Below are 19,178 nucleotides of genomic sequence, written 5' to 3' on the forward strand. Positions count from 1 at the left end.
GATAAGGGACTGTCGTAGTGAGATGTGTGAACGCTCTGGTATTTTGTCTACCCGTTTTAATAGCTGATCCGTTAATTCGTCTGATTGTATACAAGTGGTAAGTTTTGACATGTACGTGACTTAATCCCACGCGATTACACCAAACAGTTATATCCCGACAGATATCATACCACAGACAGTCTATCATAGCTATGCTCCCGGAATGTCGTATCAAGGATGAACCGGATCGCTGCGATCTCGGCGATCAAAGGAATAATTTAGGACTCTTTTATGTTTTTATTTTGGTTTTACTTGATCTCCATGGCTATTTCACATTTGTAGATTTTCATTTTATTATTATGTTGAAAGGTTTTATTTTGCAAAGTGTATCTTCATATCAGTATTTAAAAAATACTTTTTTTAAAAAAATCACTTCCATATTTACATTTGGGAATGGACAGATAGCTCATCATTGACACGTGCGTCAAAGAACCTCTTATATATTAAACAAATTTTAAAAATACGATGTCTATGCATCTAAAAGTGTATGCTCCGTTCACTGTCATTTCTATGAGATTCTTGTATTAGATTACGGATTATCTTTAGAACCACAGACGTTTGGATACATCGGTTAATTCCATCAGTCCAATCAGTCAAATTAATAGTACATGCCCACCGATGTAATTGAATAAAACATGCACAAAACAAGGAAATTGTGGTAGTTAATCATGACTATATCTACTGGGCTACACAATATTTTGCCATACCGTTAAATTGTCACGTTCACTAGTCCATCCTTTATTTATTTGTTTGAAAGATAACCGTTTCTTCCTGTGACAAATCATAATCATTGTCACTACTGGAGGAAAAGGACTGTTGTTATGTACATATCGTGTAGTCAAGTGGTTGTAGGAACTACTTTAAGCTAAGACATGCCTGTTTAGAGCCTTGTTTACTAAAATAAAATCTTAACACAACGATACTGAAATGCGTAAAGAAAACAGATACATGTAAGAGATAGAAATATCATGTAACGACAAGAATGTTGACAGCTGACAATCCCACACGGTACATAAACATGCATTATGTTGAAGTTTATTTTGTCGTCCTTGCGGTCTTATTTTTTAAATCTTTGTAAAAAATTGTAAAGTGATTTGATGTTGGATGTATTTTATACTTTGCATACCTGTTCTCTCACTATTGTTACCCTTGTTCTTATTTGAGAACGTGACATTACTTACTTGGATTTACGTGGCTGTTGTCGTCGGTCAGGAAGATACGTTTAGATTTATGTCAAACAAATAACCATATTATCATAGTGTTTTCTTCCAATGTTTATTCAGAAAAACACAACAATGACTGCATATAAAACGAACTGTTATACATCAGTATTCAACAATTTTAATCAGATTACATTAAATTTTGCAAACGTTTAATGTGGCTTGCTATACATCGTGTAGCATTATTCCCTGGTTTCACACACGTGCTCTTTCAAAATTACAAAACAAAAAATGGCTTACATAGGAGAAAGAAAGAAATAATAATGTTTAAACCCACATCCATACCATTATCATTATTTTATATCTAATAAATGGAAAGTAGCTAGACAGTAACGATAGTGAGATTCAACATTTTGTCATTCATTTGAAATAAACACATGACTATAAAAGCACTTTACTTTTAGATAAACTAATTTCAGTGAGAATCAGTTGGATTAGACCACAACACTAACACTTTCAACTTATTGACTTTAGAAACACTCCTATGAAGAACATTCAATGAACTGACATTTATCGGGTAAACACAAAAAATTATCTTCTAATTTCTTAACTATTCAAAGAAAAAATAATAATAATAAATAAAAAAGTAAACACATACGCACCTCCTCACTACAGATTTCCATTTATCACCCCTTAAACACCACAACAGTCAGGGCTAATTTGTATTTACTGATGAATATCTCCCTTAATCATCCTGTGGCCTTACTGGACACATGTACAATGCAAAATAAAATCTTTTTAGGAAATTTCTATAAGAAGACATCCATCGAATTACCTTATAAAAGTGAAATTTGAACTGTCATCATATGCGTCTTCATGTCATCTCTTTCACAATAATCTTATAACACTGACATTTTTTGTATCAACTTTAACAATGGAGTAAGATATTAAATAAAAGATAACCAAGACAAATTTTGCAAGAATCTATCTTACAAGAGTACCATAAATCTTGCCTCATTCTCACAATGAGTTTAAATGATTGTAACACATCGACATTACAACTTCATGTGTGACCATGTAGCTTCACTTAATAATACGTAATGCAATAAATCAAACGAAAAACGTTGATAGTGACTATGGAAGAGCTATATTTATAAGTAAGCATTTGATTGAAATATGCATTACCAAATATATATATACAAATGCTTTCAAAATATGCCTTCTTTGGCGCAAAGTCTAGTTTTTCCTCGCAGGCTTTTGGTTGTCTCATTGTGATTTTAAACAATTGTCACATCGCTACTTCTGACGAATAACTTAACACTTAACATTTAGAATTTACATTTGACATATGGGCAATGTTCCTAACCAATGGGTCTGATGTACTTTGCGAAAAGAGACTGTCGGTTGATAAAACACTCGCATCCTGATCGTACTTTCTGTGTATACACCTCCCAAGCACCTATCAAAATCTGCTGGCCATTCTGTATCATCATACGACATCCGCCTGGTCGTCTCCGTAACATATTTACGTATACAAAGCTTTGTTTACAGGCACCATGAGCTGTAAAAACAATTGCAGATCCCTTATTTCAAATTGTCATTGGCACAGGATCAATTTGTTGGAAGCACAGAAAAAAAGTCTACTAAATTTAGAAGATCTCATTATCATTAAGCAATACCCTTAACTATTACGTATTCGGTTTGTCGTAGCAATGAAATATTCTCTTTGCAATAACGATTTTATCTCAAAAAATTTTCTTTGAATTTTAGACAACAATGGGGAATATCTTGATGTTAAGGAATTGACAAAAGATCAAATATCTACGTTATTCTTCTCGGAAGATCCTACATCGGTTGTAACTTTCAGTGTTTGTAAAAGAAAACTAAATGCATTTTTTTCATCACATTTAAAAAGTAAAAGTAATTTTCACAACATTTTTGTAATGTCAGTTAAATGGAAGTTCTTAGTACACAACCAGCAGAAGATTTAAGTAGGACGTTATGATGACTAGACTGTCATCGTCATAAGAAAAACGACCAGTGTGAATGAAGCGTCCTAGCACTGGTTATGTAATGTACGAGACAGTGACTTTCTGGATTGTTAAATCATCACACATGGATACCCAGAGTGGGCAATAATGTCCCAGATCAATAACAATAAACAAAATTACATCATGTCTAAACTAGCCAAATGAATGTGACTTACGTGTTCCTCGGACCGTTAGACATGTCTTGTCATTTTGTCCACAGACGATTTCGTTCAGGTATGGCGGAAACTTTTCAGAGGATAAAGTAGTAGTAGCAGCACACTCGTCACACATGTGTAGAAATCCATCAGCTGTAGCATTGCCTTTCTGACGGCAGTATTGTATCACTGACGTGGAGCCTATGTCATCAACGAAAAATAGCATACAATATATTTACATATTGACGAGATGCGATAGGTCACAAAAAAGTAACTATCGGCAAAAACGATGGTTAGGATAATATGGATTTGCAAATATGTTTGGAAATACTCCAAATGATAAAGTGCTGCTTTGGAGATATCCAGAGGATTTGAAATGGCGAAACCAGCGTTGTGTTTATGCCATTGGAAACATTTACAAAATACTTTTACTATAAGGATAAAAAGATGTATTTGGGACAAATGTCAAATGTCATTGAAAAGAAGAGTTATAAAACGATATCAACAAGACAGACATTACTTTAATTTAAATCTTATGGATTTTTATAAAAAAAAATCGTACAATTTTGCACATAAGATGACATCAAACTGCTTATGACAACTGTTCAGATTAATTGATTTACCGTCTGTGCTTCGTATCACTCTCTGTGGACCAAAGCTGGACCCGGGATTGATCCGTTGTAATATGTGGGGATGAGTACTGATATTAAAACTGTTCATCAGGTCTTTCAAATCTTCGGAACTAACTGAATTTCCATGTAGTAATTGTTCTAATTGTTTTTTCATTTGTTCCAATTCTGACTTTAACGTTTGGTCATTTATTGCACTTTGTTGTTGACGGCCATGTGTACTAAGTATCGGATCTAAAAGCACACTTCCAAGCAGATCTGGCACTGGGGACGTTGTAGGTTCCACTGGTTCCGATGTTGCTTGCTTCAAAGCTTCTGTAGGTCCAGATAATGTTTTGTTTGATAAGTAGTCCTTTAACGCAGACCATTTATGTAAATCTTCTAGCAATGCTCGTTTGGTAATCTCGTTGTCTGTGACAGGATCAAAATCTAAGGTTCTGTCTATATCCTCACCCTTAAAAATAAATTTGCACAATGGTCAATACGATTTTATCAAGAATAATTCGCTACATGTTTCGGAAAGTGATGTTTGCTAATTTAGTTTTATGCAAATTCAGAATGAGGAAGCCAAATCGATCTGTGAATGATGATGAATTTCAACTCATTATCTAGACCATGCATGTAAATATTGTTTACTCGTATTATCGATACTATTGATAGCGGCAAACTTTCATTTGAATGTCTGCATATGATAATGTTGAAATTTATATTTATTTTTATTTCAAAATAAATGTACAACGGAAATAATTTAGTAACCTTTCGACACATTATCCATCATATTGTTCTGTATATTCAGACACACCAGTTCTGTACATTGCCATGCACAACCAACATACATACCTCTGTGTATTGTGTCAGTTGTAACCTATTCGGAAACTGCTCTGCAGCTGCTCTAGCTGTCGCCATAATGTTTGGGTTGAAAGTTCCACCACTCGCATGCAGAAGTTCTAACATTTGCTCGTCTGTCAAAGTCATTTTTCTTGCAATTCCAAGTGAACTAGACGGACACAACATAGGTACAGAGTGCGACAGCATGAAATCAAAATTAGGAATGGGAGCTGATGGTGTAGGGTAAGGCAAATTGGCTCTTCTGACTCGAATGCGTCTCCAAGAATCTGTAGAGATCATGTATTAATGTAAAAAAATTGACAAAAAGAAAATTATGATAAGTGTTCACTTGTAGATGAAAAACTCCAAAAAGAATGAGATCATCTTTCATATACTCGTTTGAAACGATACAAATGGCAGAAAAAAGTTCTAATGCAGCATATATTTTTATTTATAGTATGACAAAGCAAATAAGTATTAATAAAAATAAAAAGAATAAATAACTAGATAAATAGATAAAGAAAGAGCCCATTCCATTATGAAATACTAACCATTAAGAGAGGGATCCCCGGAGAATGAGCAAGAAACAAATCCTAGTAATCCAACCAGTGTGAGCAGCATCGTTCTGTAACGTAATCCAGGGTATAAGTGATCATTTGGTTTCATTTTAACGAATTCTCGTGTTCAGAGCTCGGCATTGCAGGAAGGCCCATTGGTGGTTTTTCCCACCGACGACATCGAGACAAAATAAAAATATCTGAATCTCAGGTTGATGATTTGGTCTATGCGCTACCTCCCCCACTAAGAGCGGAGCGGTCAAATGAAAGATATCTAGATTTGGTTAAGACCCCATGTGATAGAGTGAAGGGCAAGGTATAGCCCAGCGATAACATTTAACTACGAATCTATTGATTTGAATCCTGAATCTTTCAAAGCCTGCTCCCTTATCCCGATCCTTCGTAGTTAGGTTAGAATGATAGCAATTTAAGAAGTGTCACAAATAAAAGACACCAAGCCGTTTAAGTAAACATATTAAAGGTATTTATATTTTGCTTTTTTCGTGTTGTATAAGTCGTTTAATAGATATTGTCATGCAGTTGATTATTTCAGTAGTATATTAAACTAAAATGGAATAAAAGACTTACCATGAATTTGTTGAAAGCGGACCAAACTTTACATATTGATCAGTCAGTCAAAGGTATCAAATTAAATGATTGCTTATGGAACTTTCCCCAAATGTATGCGTGTAGGGCACGTGCGGACAACCTTTGTGACCTAACTAGGGAATGGACATTCGGATCATATAATGCATTGCATAAGATATATTTTAAAAACCAGTGATTGAAATAGGAATTACCGACAGCGTTATAATAATATTTCATTTTAGTAAATAGTGCATAAATACATTTATAAAAGATGTATTGTAGTTACACATATATTACAATTTGACATTATTACACAATTTGATGATGTTGAGAGTTTAATAAATACTGTATTACTTAATTAATTCCAGGACGCAAGCAAAATTAGCGCTAATTGCTTTGTATATGACGTCCTTTTAAAATGGACAGGTATGTGAAAGTTACGAATTCATTTTGAATTTTCCGCAGTTGCCTCGCAGGTTTCAAATTTAGGCCATTAGCATCCCCGGTGTAACATAAAAAGACGAGACTGTTAAATAATTTACTATTTTTCTCTATTGTATCTAATTCATCATCTTGTTTGAAAGATGCTATTCAATTCTATGACTTTTGGACAATTTTACTCATAATCTGAATATCACACAATCTGATGAATACATGGATGCTTAAAGTTGAATATCGAGAGTATTTATATACATATAATACATGATTGCATTTTATTAATTAATTGTGTTGAATGATGCAGTTTATTACTGAACAGATCTTCCTAAAAGCGATACCTCGTTTTGGTTAAGCACAACGTTCCATAACTCAAATGTGTTCTGAAGAATTACATTAAAACAAAAATGAATAGCATATTTTATAAACTTCGAATCTGATACAACATAACCATACAAATGAGTAAACTGCATAATGCAACTGTGTTGTGCTTTAAGCACTCGTTAGTGCATCTTCCGACAAAGAGCATAGGATATCACAGTATATAGCATTCTTACCTTTTATGTTGTCGATATCTGTCGGAGTTCTCGCAGTGATATAACTGGTATATATTGAACTGAGATTCTGTATAATTCGTATGGAGTATACTTTGAAGATGTATTTGGAACCTTTATACAGTTGATTTGGCGCATGACAAACTTTCCGTTTTCTTTTTATGACGTCAGTGATGGGAGATCGTGGAGGGGATTTCTGTTCTTTCACAGGACATCTAAAAATCTCCAACGCTCCATGTCAGCAAGGTTTCATTGGCTAATTTTAGGTACGTTGAGTGACGTTTTTGTCTTTTGATGTACTGCTATATAAAAGTATTTCTCTTTAGAGACAAACATTGTAACTATTATGATGGTGTAGTTGTATACACCTAGCAATACAAATGTCATGATTATCCGTAAGTCAACACATCCTGCAGACAGTGTGAATATACTTATACTCGTTATAAACTTAGAGATTAACTAGCATACTAGATACATATACAAACGTATTATGAGATCTAGTAGTTTTGACGGAAGTTAGGTTATCATTCCAAGTCATGCCGACAACTGGTATTAAAATTCTAGTGTAAATGTCATGAAACTATAGTAACATAGGAAATAAAAATGTGTTGGGATAACTTACCTCGAGTTTGTGTGTTGTGGTGTTGTGTTTCTCATACACCTTTTACAGGAAATCACGTACTTCTGGCTTAATGACACGGCGGGTACTATGATGAAAACTCTGACCTCTGAACCCAGCTGTACTGTCCGGGAAGTCGTTAAACACAGTTGTGATTGTTTAAAACAGTATTTCAGACACAATGAGTATTTGTTTATCCTGAAGTCGATTTTCAGGCTCAGCCAAGAGAGATTTTGACAATATCACCGAGAAATTGTTTTACAAAGTTTGAAGTGTGTATCCGGTTTGTATCGGTATAATTAAACTGTGAAAATATTGACTGGAGAAATATAGTAAGTTTCTGGTTTTTCTTTCACCTCGGGGTATAGTTTTGGTCTCACAGAAAAAAAAACCTTGCGATGTCCATGAACCCTTGCTTTAATTTCATCTTATACTAGTAAACTAATTAATCAGAATTCAATTTGATATTTTTGTCTAATGGATGTTACATAAACGTCCTTTTAAGTTTTTACCAAACTCTGACATATTGGTATGATTGCTTCACATTAAATGCTAATCTATTCTACAGTTATCAATACTTACTGTCCACCGTGAAGGCAATAATGTAACTAACAGATCTTGTAGGAACTGTTTGTGAACACTCCGGTGTTCTCTCTACATTTTACTCGTTGCTGATGTGTAACTTTGTGACGTATATCACATCAAGACGTGTTATACAATTGCACTTTGTATCGTGTGACGATATCAGGTGGGTTGGTTGTAACTGTATCTAATGATGGAAGCGCATTAAGATTGATAAATTAATTTGTCGTTACATATTTTGTTTATAAACGATTACAATATTATCTTTGTGAGTATGTAGTGGAAATGGAGTTTGGTTTAAATAATTTATCGGTACATGGACAAGACATGTCTGTTTTTTGATAAACTTGTTATGTTTGATGTCTTTTATGAAGCTGCAAGAAATACTCCTTATCTAAAGTGACAGTGAATATGGAAGCACAATTCAGTTCGCCTATTTTTGCAAATATTTATTTTCATGTGTTAATGCTACGATCTACACTCAATGCTAGAGCATTCCGCTGTGAAATTCTACTTGACTTCAGCTCGAGATATGCTTGGGAACTGATACATGGATAAGTTTAATGTTCCGTGGTGTACAGGATTTTGTTTTATTACTAGTCAAAATAAACAAAAATATTAAAAATTTTCCAATACACTTTGCAAAATGCCGTGTAAGGCGAAACCTCCGCAGTGCCGCCTATACCGAGCGTATTAATTTGACAAAAATACCAAAGTTACACCTGAAAACCTTTATTTAGACATTGTAGTACATTATCTACGTGGTGTCTGCTGTGGCGAAAAGAAAAAAAAAGTAACTTTTTTGTTTATTTCTGTTTATGTTCTTTGTACTGTTATAAGCTGACAGTAAATACTGATATTGTGTGTGGTGTTTTGTCTTTTCTTCACCCTTTAAGCGTTTTCAAACTAGTAATATTAATATACTTAGGATAATTAAGTCAATAAAAAACAAATATTGTGACAGATTCTGTTTTCTCTTAATACGAAAGTATACGCTTGTTTATAAGAACAACAAACACGTGTTCAGATCAGTGATAATTTTAATGATATACAGAAGTAACAATTTAACATAATATCTCTAAGACGTAATATTGAGTGTAGGATAATAAGACGGGACATTTTATGATGATAGATAAACAGTCCTTTAGTCATTTACCTGTGCCAATGATCGGAGGAAGTAATCTTCATGATACATTAGATAGGTATATGTTTCGTGTGTAATCTACAGTCAGCTGACATCTGTTTTCAACCGAAAAGCCGTGATAGCCTGGCTTTTCTTTCTGAAGCACGCATATTTTACAAAATTCTATGGTGTTTTTTGTTTTGTTTTTGTTTTTTAATATTGTGAAGTGCTCATTTGAAATGCAAACACGAGTCGAATTGAAACAAATATGTTATATAATTAGTATTTGTTAAACTCTCAAAGTAGAAGATATTTTTTGTGAGAAATATTATTAACAATTTTCATTGATAAGTTTCCCGCCATTTTTAATTTCATTTCCTTTTCAGCCAAAGAATGATCAAGTGATATCATTATTTGACTAGCAGATTGTATGAAGGTACACTAACAATTTATTATCGACCAATTTGTGTAGGTTTAATTCAGAAATGTATCGTATGATACTAATGACAAAAATGACAGAAATATACCGTTTGATTCTCGGCTACTCAAAAATTTTGGAATTTTCCATAATTATTATACATTTTATAACTATTAATTGTTTTTTTTTTTGTCAGCAATGGTTCCTTATATGTTCAGTGTGAAATGATTCTGAGGTGCAAAGTGATATAGAAAATTGAGAAATCTCACTGATCGTTTAACCTGTGCAAATTGATAAAACTGTTCCTAGACTATTTTTCACTAAATTCAAATAAATAATACTAAAATGTTCATATGTTCACATTCATGTATATCCCACTTACATTCCTCACTTACATTACCAATATAAAGCACTAATTTAATTATATCACAGAAGTGGATTCATCAACAAAATAAGCAATGACACAGGAGTTATGTCCCTTCCCATCTTACCACAACTACCTATAGAACATGGACAAAGTTATTACGTTGTTTAACATTTATAACACAATTTTATATCATTTAACAGAGAGTGAGTTTGGCAATGTTTGTTATGATGAAAAAGTACATATTTGATAACCTGAATATGCACCGTGACAGGAGGGACATATGACTTTCACCTCCGTGTCATTATATTCTCAAGATACTCCTCATAGGAAGTAAATCGTTTCATTTTCCTTTTGTGTTCGGAAACGAAGAAATAAGCTCTGAAGGGAGATAACCCCTAAAACACAAGTCGTAAACATGCGAAACTTTCAATGGAAGAAATGGAAGAAATTGCTTTCTGAGTGTGTTATCTGAAACACAAATATCTGTCATTGATTAAGGAGTTCAAAACAACAGACTTATTTTACTGTCTTCTTGAAATGTGTCGAAAGCTGTCAATTATTGATCATACCTATATGCTTACTTACAACTATTATGTATATATAATCATAATATACTATAATGAAGCGGAAGATATGATCTTTTCGCGGTATTTTCAACAAACAATATCGTGTTTTAAAGCATGTTAATACAAGGGATACACATTTATCTAGGCATATTGATGCCAAGGATGTATTTTATTTTTGTTGAATTCGAAACGTACTTAATGATTTAAAATATCTTTACACATGGTAAAGCTGGTTTTTAAAAATGTTCATGCACACTTTCACCGCGCACGACTAACGGAATCAGCTTCCTCGTCCACTTCCAAGTTATATTTCTTCCTCGCTCTCTCAAATATATCTGACATGTCGTCATCATCATCGCTTTCACTTTCTTCTGCGTAAAAGTCCGGAGTTTTTTGTCTTTGGTCTGTTTTTACAGTTGGAGCATCTTCTACAACAGGGCTCCTTGGGGTCAGCCCTGTATTGTTACCTATGAAGAGAGAATGTTACACTTAACACACCTGTATTGGATAATACACGCTAATACAACTATTATCGAGTACTTTGCTGCATACATGCGTCAAAAATATTTCTTAAGTGGTTTGATCCCGAATTCGAAATCACCATTACGTATTTCGAAACAAATATACAATTTAACATCGTTGGTGGTATATTCTTGGTTGTGCTAAAATTTTAACGACTATGGTATTTCCATAATATTTGTAAAGATAGCTAATTTAGGAAAATAGCGTGATTTTAAATATAGAATTACATACATAGAACTGTGTTCAGGGTTAAAACGTTCCCGTGTGATAACTTCAATACTATTAATAATACAATAACATCCCGACACAAAAACTTGATTTATTTCCGTATGGAGACAATAATGTATCCTGTTATTGCAATGAGATGTATATAGGCACATAGAGCTATCTTTACAGACAAGAAGTCGAATACATCAAAAGATAGCCTTGCACAATACTGACCAAAATGCAGATATCATAAAAACTATTATTAATGTGAGAGTCAATGATTAAGATAAAATGTTGGAATCGTCTACCATTGCCATGCACTATCTTTAACTCCTTCTGTGCCTCCTGTATCACGTCCTTTACGAACTTTTTCTTCTCTTTTATGTTTCCTGAAAAGACAAATGAACCAGAACTGTAAGTGATAGATAATTACCAGAAATGTGTCGCCTTATTTGTGTCATGGTGAAGTGAACGTTTTGTAAGGTCATTCGGATAATCCGGCCTCCATTTTTATGTTACAATAACAAGTGATGTAAGTTCATCAGGAGTAAAAATCAACCACTTTCATGTCTGACACTGAAATGTTTTCTTTGGTTTATTAAAAAAAAGTTATGAACAGTTTTTGACAAGCAATAAGCAATGTTTTATACCTCTCAAAGAGAACAAGCACATTATGTTTCATATAATAGCTATATTGAATTGTATGTGAATTATCCACGATAAAAAAACTAGACTGCCGTCAAGGTGCAGAGTGTTGAAATATACGTGAATAAATTAATTGACATGTCTCTGTACGACTGTATTATATAGTCATTTATCCCTAAAAGACAATGACTCGAAAAAAAGTCTTTGGCAAAAAGATTGCCATAGTCATGATTCAATGTACAAACATGTATGAAAACTAATGCACATTTTTAAATTGACGAATACACTGAAATCTTTGACACAAACCGGTCTTTTACAGTTAAAAACCTGTTATCGAATGCTATTCTACTATGGATTTAATTGCACCCTTGTAAGGCTTTCACATAAAGCATTTGACCTCTCATATTGTGAAGTGTGGGAATATATTAAACCGTGTTTTAACTATGTAAAGTAGCACGATACGATAAATAATGCATTAGAAAATGACATGTATTTATGGATGACTCGACACATTTTATTGACGTAAGAGCTAAATACACTACCTTCATATTGTCATGTTGTTTTGATTAAAAAATATATATACATGTATATGTGGATTATGCTACCAATAAACATATCATCAAATTTTTACAATTTTCACTTTTGATATATATTTAAGCCTTTTTTTCATATTCATGATGGTTTGTATGTTTTAGTTGTATTTGTTAGAAATTCTACAAAGCAAGTTATATGGAAAGTGAAAGTTGATACAAACAGTAGAGTTCTGTCTATGTGTGACATTCACTATTGCTGTGAGTGAACATGAACATGATATTGTGAGCAATCATAATTGTAATGTAATACAGTGAATTTCATCATTCGATAAAACATCCGCATGATGGAGTAAACACATACAGTATGATAACTTGGTGCAGTGGATAGTGCACTCGGCTATCACCAAGCTTTTGATTCCTTATCAAACATGTGTACACCTGATTTTCTTCATACACTGAAGTTGTCCGTCGATGGTAACGACGAAGTAGTTTACAAGTTCTCAACTAATGATTATTAGAAAGGAGTTGCGTTTATATAATTTCAAAGCTAGTTTATACGAAGGATATCAATATCAGTATAGAATAGAATAGAGAATATCTAGGCAGACATTGAAAGAATAAATGACAAAGACAGTAATATCTTAATTTAAATCAGTTTGAAGTGATGTTGGTAAAATGAAACACGAATAACTTATTTAGAACAAGTTAACAAAGCAGAAGAATCTGAAGGTCAAAAAAACTGACTCCTTGTTCATATACATATAGTATATCACTGAACGCAGGAAGTTCATTAATAAATATGATGGTGACTTCCAATACGAGATATATCAAAGACAAAATACATTGTCACATATGATAGATAAAATATGCATAACGCTGTATATAAATTCGCAAAAAAAAAAAAAAAAAAAGATCGTCAAGAAGACATATTTTTTGCTGTATCTTTTGTGCAACTCTTTCATTCGGTTTTACATTGAAATATCTTTCTCTGCCAATATTTCGTGTTTTTTACTACAGGTATGTTGAAAGATGCCAGAATATAAACGAATACTGAACCATGACTAAACAGATTAAACGGATCTAGATGATTCAGAGAGTAAATACATAGATATAGAGAAAACTAGATAATGTACTCGACAAATTGAACAAGATTATGTTTTTTATGTGAAGACGTTAATTATATAGTGAAATGAGTCACTCAGATTGAGAAGAGTTTGTGACACGCAGACGTTGTATGTTTACCTTCTTCTTTTGGCGCGATTATCACGCCCCCTATTGATAAATAAACAAACCATTCGGCTTAGCCCTTTGTTGCTTAGGTACGTGCAAATAAATATCATTTCAAACATTAAATGCATGGCAAAGTTTAAATAAATTTAACTTGTTATAGGAAGTAATAATAAAACAATACGCTGATTCTGATCAAGATAACTTAAGCAATTAACTAAAACAAGAATGTTACCCGTAAAACTTAGAATATTCATAAGGTACGTGTATGAAATATACATGTGTATAAAACTATGGGATACATTATTTTATATCCTTATCAATAAAAAAAAAAACTGTTGCCATAGAGATTAAGATGCATAAACGACTATTAGCAATATGATTTTTACTCGTAATTACAAATTAAATATGTAGTGTTCTATCTTACAATTAGGACCACAATCAATACAATCTGATGTTATTATATACAATTATTAGTCTTATTACGTTTAAAATCAACAAGCAATTATTATATTCATGAATGAAAGCCAGTTCACCAACACATATCTATAAACACTGTTTCTTCATGGCCATACGTATATATAGTTAACATATTTAACAATCATTGTGTTAATTACAACATCGAAACAGCATCTCAACATGAACTTGTACATGAAAGAACACCATGGTGATACATGTACATAGTGTATGTGAAATCAACAACCTTATATAAGTTGAACATTATCTCATTCTCTGTCTTGTTATTGACAAGACAGTGAAAAACATTCGTAAATTTGGATAATTGATGATTTTATGGCAGTATAGGCAGTACGAACACTGAAGCTGACAAGATAAATGTGGGGTTCAAAATTGGATCATTTAACAGTCTTTCAGTGATCTAGATTAAAATTTTTAGGTAGATATATTTAGATTGGCCACATATATATTATATCATTCCAAACATCTGATATTTTGAGCATCGAATTAACGGGGGTATATTAAAAATTCTTACGAAATAAGAGTATCAAAAATTTAGTTTTCTGTTCATCTATTTAACTGAGGTGTAGATTATAAAACAGTGGCGACATGTGATTTATGATAAATGGCAGATATCAATAAACATATATCTGTACGATGTTCTGTACTATACAAATGACAAACCCAACAAAATTCACCACGGCACAAATTTACCTTTCTTTGTCCTCTGAAAATGTTATTAAATTACATTGTTTCATTAATAAACATGCATAGCCGACGTCCGATTCTTCTTTCACAACCTAAAACTAATGTAATAGAATAATATCTAACATCCTTTTATTCTTTACACGTGTGTTAAAAGAAGAGACGTTGCTGCCTCTCAATCTTTCTAGTGGGTATCTGGTTGATTAACATTTGATTATATACGAACAACACAAAATGTTTCCAAACTTGTGATGTTTTCAACGAGCATTTGATAACTGCAAATGTAGAGAGTTTGATTTATATTTAGATTTTAAGAGTCCTGAGCTATTTACTAAGAAGTGGTGATGGCGACACCATAAAACTTACCTTCATCATCTTTAACATCTAAAACGACTGTGTCGATCCCCTCCATCCTGGGATCTTTGCTGTTTGTGCTCCACTGTGGTCCAGTATTAACATCAAACATGTCTGAAAATCTCTTTTTATTTATTTTGCTTAATTGTTTCCCGTCGATGATAACCTTTGGGTTCTTTTTCTTCCGCTTGAGTTTCACTGCATATTCTGGTTCACCGTCAGGTTCTTCTGGAAGACCATACTGGAATCTATTCATTTTTTCGTGCTCAAGGACTCGTGACGTAACATATTGTGTATGGAAACGATGCCAAGCCTCGTCTTCGAATCGTTGTCGCAACTCCTTCAGTTGATTCGCTTGTCTCATCTTGTCCATATATTTTTTTGTTTCCTTTTGTTGTAACTCATTCATCTGATGTTTGGCCATTTCGACTTGGAACTGTTCCAGTTTCTTCATAAATTCTCGTTGTCTTGCTTTCTTCGCAGTAGGTTTATCGTATACCTGTTTAATACCTTGATAGATTTGCGCCTCCCGCCTGTTGAGAACGTATTCATTTTCATGCCATGGCGGCTGTTTTGACCTCGTAGCGAACACTGTAAATGCTTTTTTGAATTCCTTCGGCCTTTTTTTACCACTAGCACTTTTCAATGCCTCTCTTGTGTTTGGTTCACCAGTATAAGCCATCATTACATCAGTCTGTGTATTTGTCGAGGGCTGATATGTTAGTTCAGCCTTTTCTTCCTCCCATAGATAAGTATTAGTTCTATAAATAGATTTATCTCTCTCTAAATGATACGATTTTGGCCTCGAAGAGTCTTGTGATGATTTATGGGTTCTAGGTGTTATAACTACTTCCTTTTCCTTTGCCTTTTTGTCTCTAGAATACATTGGTTTTTTATGTAATTTAAGTTTAAACACTGGTGGCTTGTTACTACTTCCGGTTGTCCGTGAGGACGCAGAGTCTGAGTTTATAGTCACTGCCTTTGGTTTCACCGGTGGATTTTGACGCGTAGTTTCGTATTTTCGTGCAGGTGCATGCCACCGGTACGGACTCCCTTTCGACACATTACTATCTGTGATTGTATCGTCGGTAGTTCTAGACTGTGGTGAAACATCAACTCGTTCCCTGAAATACGAAACATACCTCTATGTAGCTCTAGTTTGAAGCAATAAACGTTTGGAATTAAGATATCGAAACGCTGCATGATTGTTTCAAATATGTGAACATGATGTTTTCTAAACTAAGTTGTAATTTCATTCATGCAATTGGCAATACATTTTGTTGATGGTTCAGAAAATGTATCGTATAAATTGGAATGAAATTACAAATAGGTGAGGTATCTTATGATTTATTGAAAGTTACTGTATTGCGACTATTTTATGCATACTAAGCAAGAATTATTAGAATAAAGTGGAATTTCTGACCAACTACCTCTTCTCGAAATTCTCTCTTTCAGAATCAACTTGATATCACATTGCACTGCACTAATAGTATATGGCTACATTTGCTACTTCATCACTATTGGTGATTAGGCTATTCTTGTATTTTATGTTCAAATGATCTAGAACGGCTTTTTTGCATTCAGTTTAAATAAAATGATAGACCAATAATATTCCATGTCGTTAGGAAGTACGTTCCTCAAATCTATAATCAGTGTTCTCACTTATATAATCGAAAGCAATTCTCTTAATGAAATTGTGCCCGATCAGTAATTTAAATTTGAAAACAAGATAATTTATTTTTATTTGTTTAAGGCACATGCGCCAGTGAACACGTTTTAGAATGGACTGACGGTGTAACTTACAAGCATTCTACCTGTCCGTCCTGTATATTGTACACACTTACTTGTTATTGTCGATTTTATTGTTTTCTTTTTTTCTTTCTGGGCGTGTCCTAGTATAGGTTGCCACGAACTTTCCATTATTCCTGAAAAATCAAACCATGGAGTTAGTACTTTATCTTAGTCGTTATTGATACACTTAACGTCATCTCTATAAAGTAACAGTTATACTTCATCTCAATACAGTATTCAACTTAACTTCATCTCTAAACAGTATTCCACTTAACTTCATCTCTATACAGTATTTCACATAACTTCATCTCTGTACAGTATTAAACTTAATGGTACCTATTAGTTGGACACTGGGTTACACGAGATAGAAAGCATGGTAATTGTTCTGTAACATGTTACTACTATAATCAGTAATATATAGTTATGCTAAACCACGTGGAATACCGAACAGAACTCTTATAGCATACACCACAGCATGTACTACATTGTTTGTTTTATAATCTGTTGACTCGCATTTACCCTCTATCTGTTAATTACTTATCATAGATACAAAGTAGACGAACTAGGAGTTATCACGAAATTAATTTATGAACTTGATTAGGAAAAGTAAAGTTACTTTTGAACGTTTTCTTTAACCAACGTTTGTTGCGCTGGCTCCTGTGTTGGTTTGGTGTTTTCTTTATTCGATTGGGATTTCACTGTAGCAGCTACAAAGAAAACATTAAATAATATCCATTGGTAATAGTAAATGAGAATCATGACTATCTATTTCATGTTTATATAAAAAGATACCTTTCCTTTACAAGAATAAAAATGTTAAATTTGATTATGGCACTATTTCCAGTAATCGAAGAACATGATTATTGTGCTTGTTATAATAGTTTAGACCATTTTTCATATATAGTGGAGATGTTCATATTGAAAAGGAGTATTTTTTGTAACAGCCAGTAGTTTGCTTCCATCAACATTAAATTCTTAGCCTGAATGGATGATGGGAAATGCTGTTGGATAATACAAGGTTTCCTATTGAATCGAAGCTTAGTCAGTCATCGTCCAAATCAATCACTAGTAATACATAGTGTAAATTGTGATTGGAGGACTGAGTGAGAGCAATTGATAATGTGACTTTTCAGATTAATTAATTGTTTGGCCAAGTAAACACCTATATATAGAGAACTAATTTCTAACAACTACAGTAGGAAAAGAGTAAGGCTCCGATTTAATAGAACGCATGAGTAATTATGTTAGATCTATTATATGCGAAATCCGTTTCGTTCATTTCATTAAAGCAAAATATTTAAAAGGGAAATGAAACTGAGAATGTCACATAATATGTTAAATATATTGAATGTACGAATGTCCATTTAAGCAAATATATATATATATATATATATATGCATATATAAGTGCTTGACGTATATATGTGACAATAACTTGAAAGCATTCTATGAAATATTAAATAGTTGTAAAATACTATGCATACAAAGATACCTCCTCTACAAGGGCTTGATTGTTGAAAATAGATACTCAAACCTAACTCAATGGACGAAAACACTGGCATGGTGCTGCGAGGCATTCTTTTTAACAATATGGTTACTGTACTTACCATCACTTTTAGAAGTAGTGGATTTTCCCGACTTGTTTTGGTCAATAGAGGAAAGATTTTCTTTGAGAGGGGATGAAGGAGGTTTGTCCTCTCTCTTAGTTTTGGAAGGTGAGGAAGGCAGTTTATCATCACGTTTTGATTTAGAAGGCGAGGATGGTAGGTGATCTGGTCTCTTTGTTTTAGAGGGTGAGGTAGGTGGCTGGTGGGTTGCTAGAGTGTCATCTACAGCAAAACAACACACAGGAACAAACGTAATATGTATCGGGCAACACATTATTAATATCTGGTTTGTGAAAATAACAAGTCAGTGACTGATCCTATATGTCTGTTTATGCTCTGATGAATAAACATTTCGTAAGATATGTATACACTAGTATATGCTTCCATTGTAAATATCAAAACAGTAACTTTAACTTAAATATTATCAAACATGTTCACGAATCGTTGGAAACTGATCACTTGTAATCACTGTAAAAACGAGA

The 19,178-nt window shown here is 33.3% G+C and overlaps 2 protein-coding genes across 2 annotated transcripts; both read right to left on the reverse strand.

The window, feature by feature from the left end:
- Positions 1–2,432: 2,432 nt before the first annotated feature.
- Positions 2,433–5,507, reverse strand: LOC132544051 (uncharacterized). The gene is made up of 5 exons (XM_060207618.1): positions 5,393–5,507; positions 4,854–5,128; positions 4,008–4,467; positions 3,406–3,585; positions 2,433–2,760 (listed from the first exon to the last, which is right to left on the reverse strand). The coding sequence occupies exons 1-5, from the start codon at positions 5,505–5,507 to the stop codon at positions 2,561–2,563; spliced, it is 1,230 nt and encodes a 409-aa protein (XP_060063601.1). The 3' UTR covers positions 2,433–2,560.
- A 5,401-nt stretch (positions 5,508–10,908) lies between these two features.
- LOC132544066 (uncharacterized) lies at positions 10,909–18,666 on the reverse strand. Its single transcript, XM_060207633.1, has 7 exons — positions 18,624–18,666; positions 17,707–17,797; positions 17,144–17,224; positions 15,312–16,423; positions 13,800–13,829; positions 11,688–11,768; positions 10,909–11,117 (listed from the first exon to the last, which is right to left on the reverse strand). Exons 1-7 carry the CDS (start codon positions 18,664–18,666, stop codon positions 10,909–10,911), a joined length of 1,647 nt encoding a protein of 548 aa, XP_060063616.1.
- Between the last annotated feature and the right edge of the window lie 512 nt (positions 18,667–19,178).

This window comes from Ylistrum balloti, unplaced genomic scaffold, assembly GCF_031769215.1.
Source record: "Ylistrum balloti isolate Yb309-2 unplaced genomic scaffold, AGI_CSIRO_Ybal_v1 Utg369778, whole genome shotgun sequence".
Taxonomy (NCBI): Eukaryota; Metazoa; Mollusca; class Bivalvia; order Pectinida; family Pectinidae; genus Ylistrum; species Ylistrum balloti.

Bases quoted from the DNA above. Each gene is read 5' to 3' on its own strand.
- LOC132544051 (XM_060207618.1), bottom strand. From the start codon at position 5,507: ATGAAACCAAATGATCACTTATACCCTGGATTACGTTACAGAACGATG. The intron at 4,468-4,853 runs GTATGTATGTTG...TTTATTTTTAAG, and splicing joins AACTGACACAATACACAGAG to GGTGAGGATATAGACAGAAC. The intron at 2,761-3,405 runs GTAAGTCACATT...TTGTTTTTACAG, and splicing joins TCTAACGGTCCGAGGAACAC to CTCATGGTGCCTGTAAACAA.
- LOC132544066 (XM_060207633.1), bottom strand. From the start codon at position 18,666: ATGCCTCGCAGCACCATGCCAGTGTTTTCGTCCATTGAGTTAG. The intron at 13,830-15,311 runs GTAAGTTTTATG...ATTTATCAATAG, and splicing joins AGATGTTAAAGATGATGAAG to GGGGCGTGATAATCGCGCCA. The intron at 11,118-11,687 runs GTAGACGATTCC...CTCTCTTCATAG, and splicing joins AAAGATAGTGCATGGCAATG to GTAACAATACAGGGCTGACC.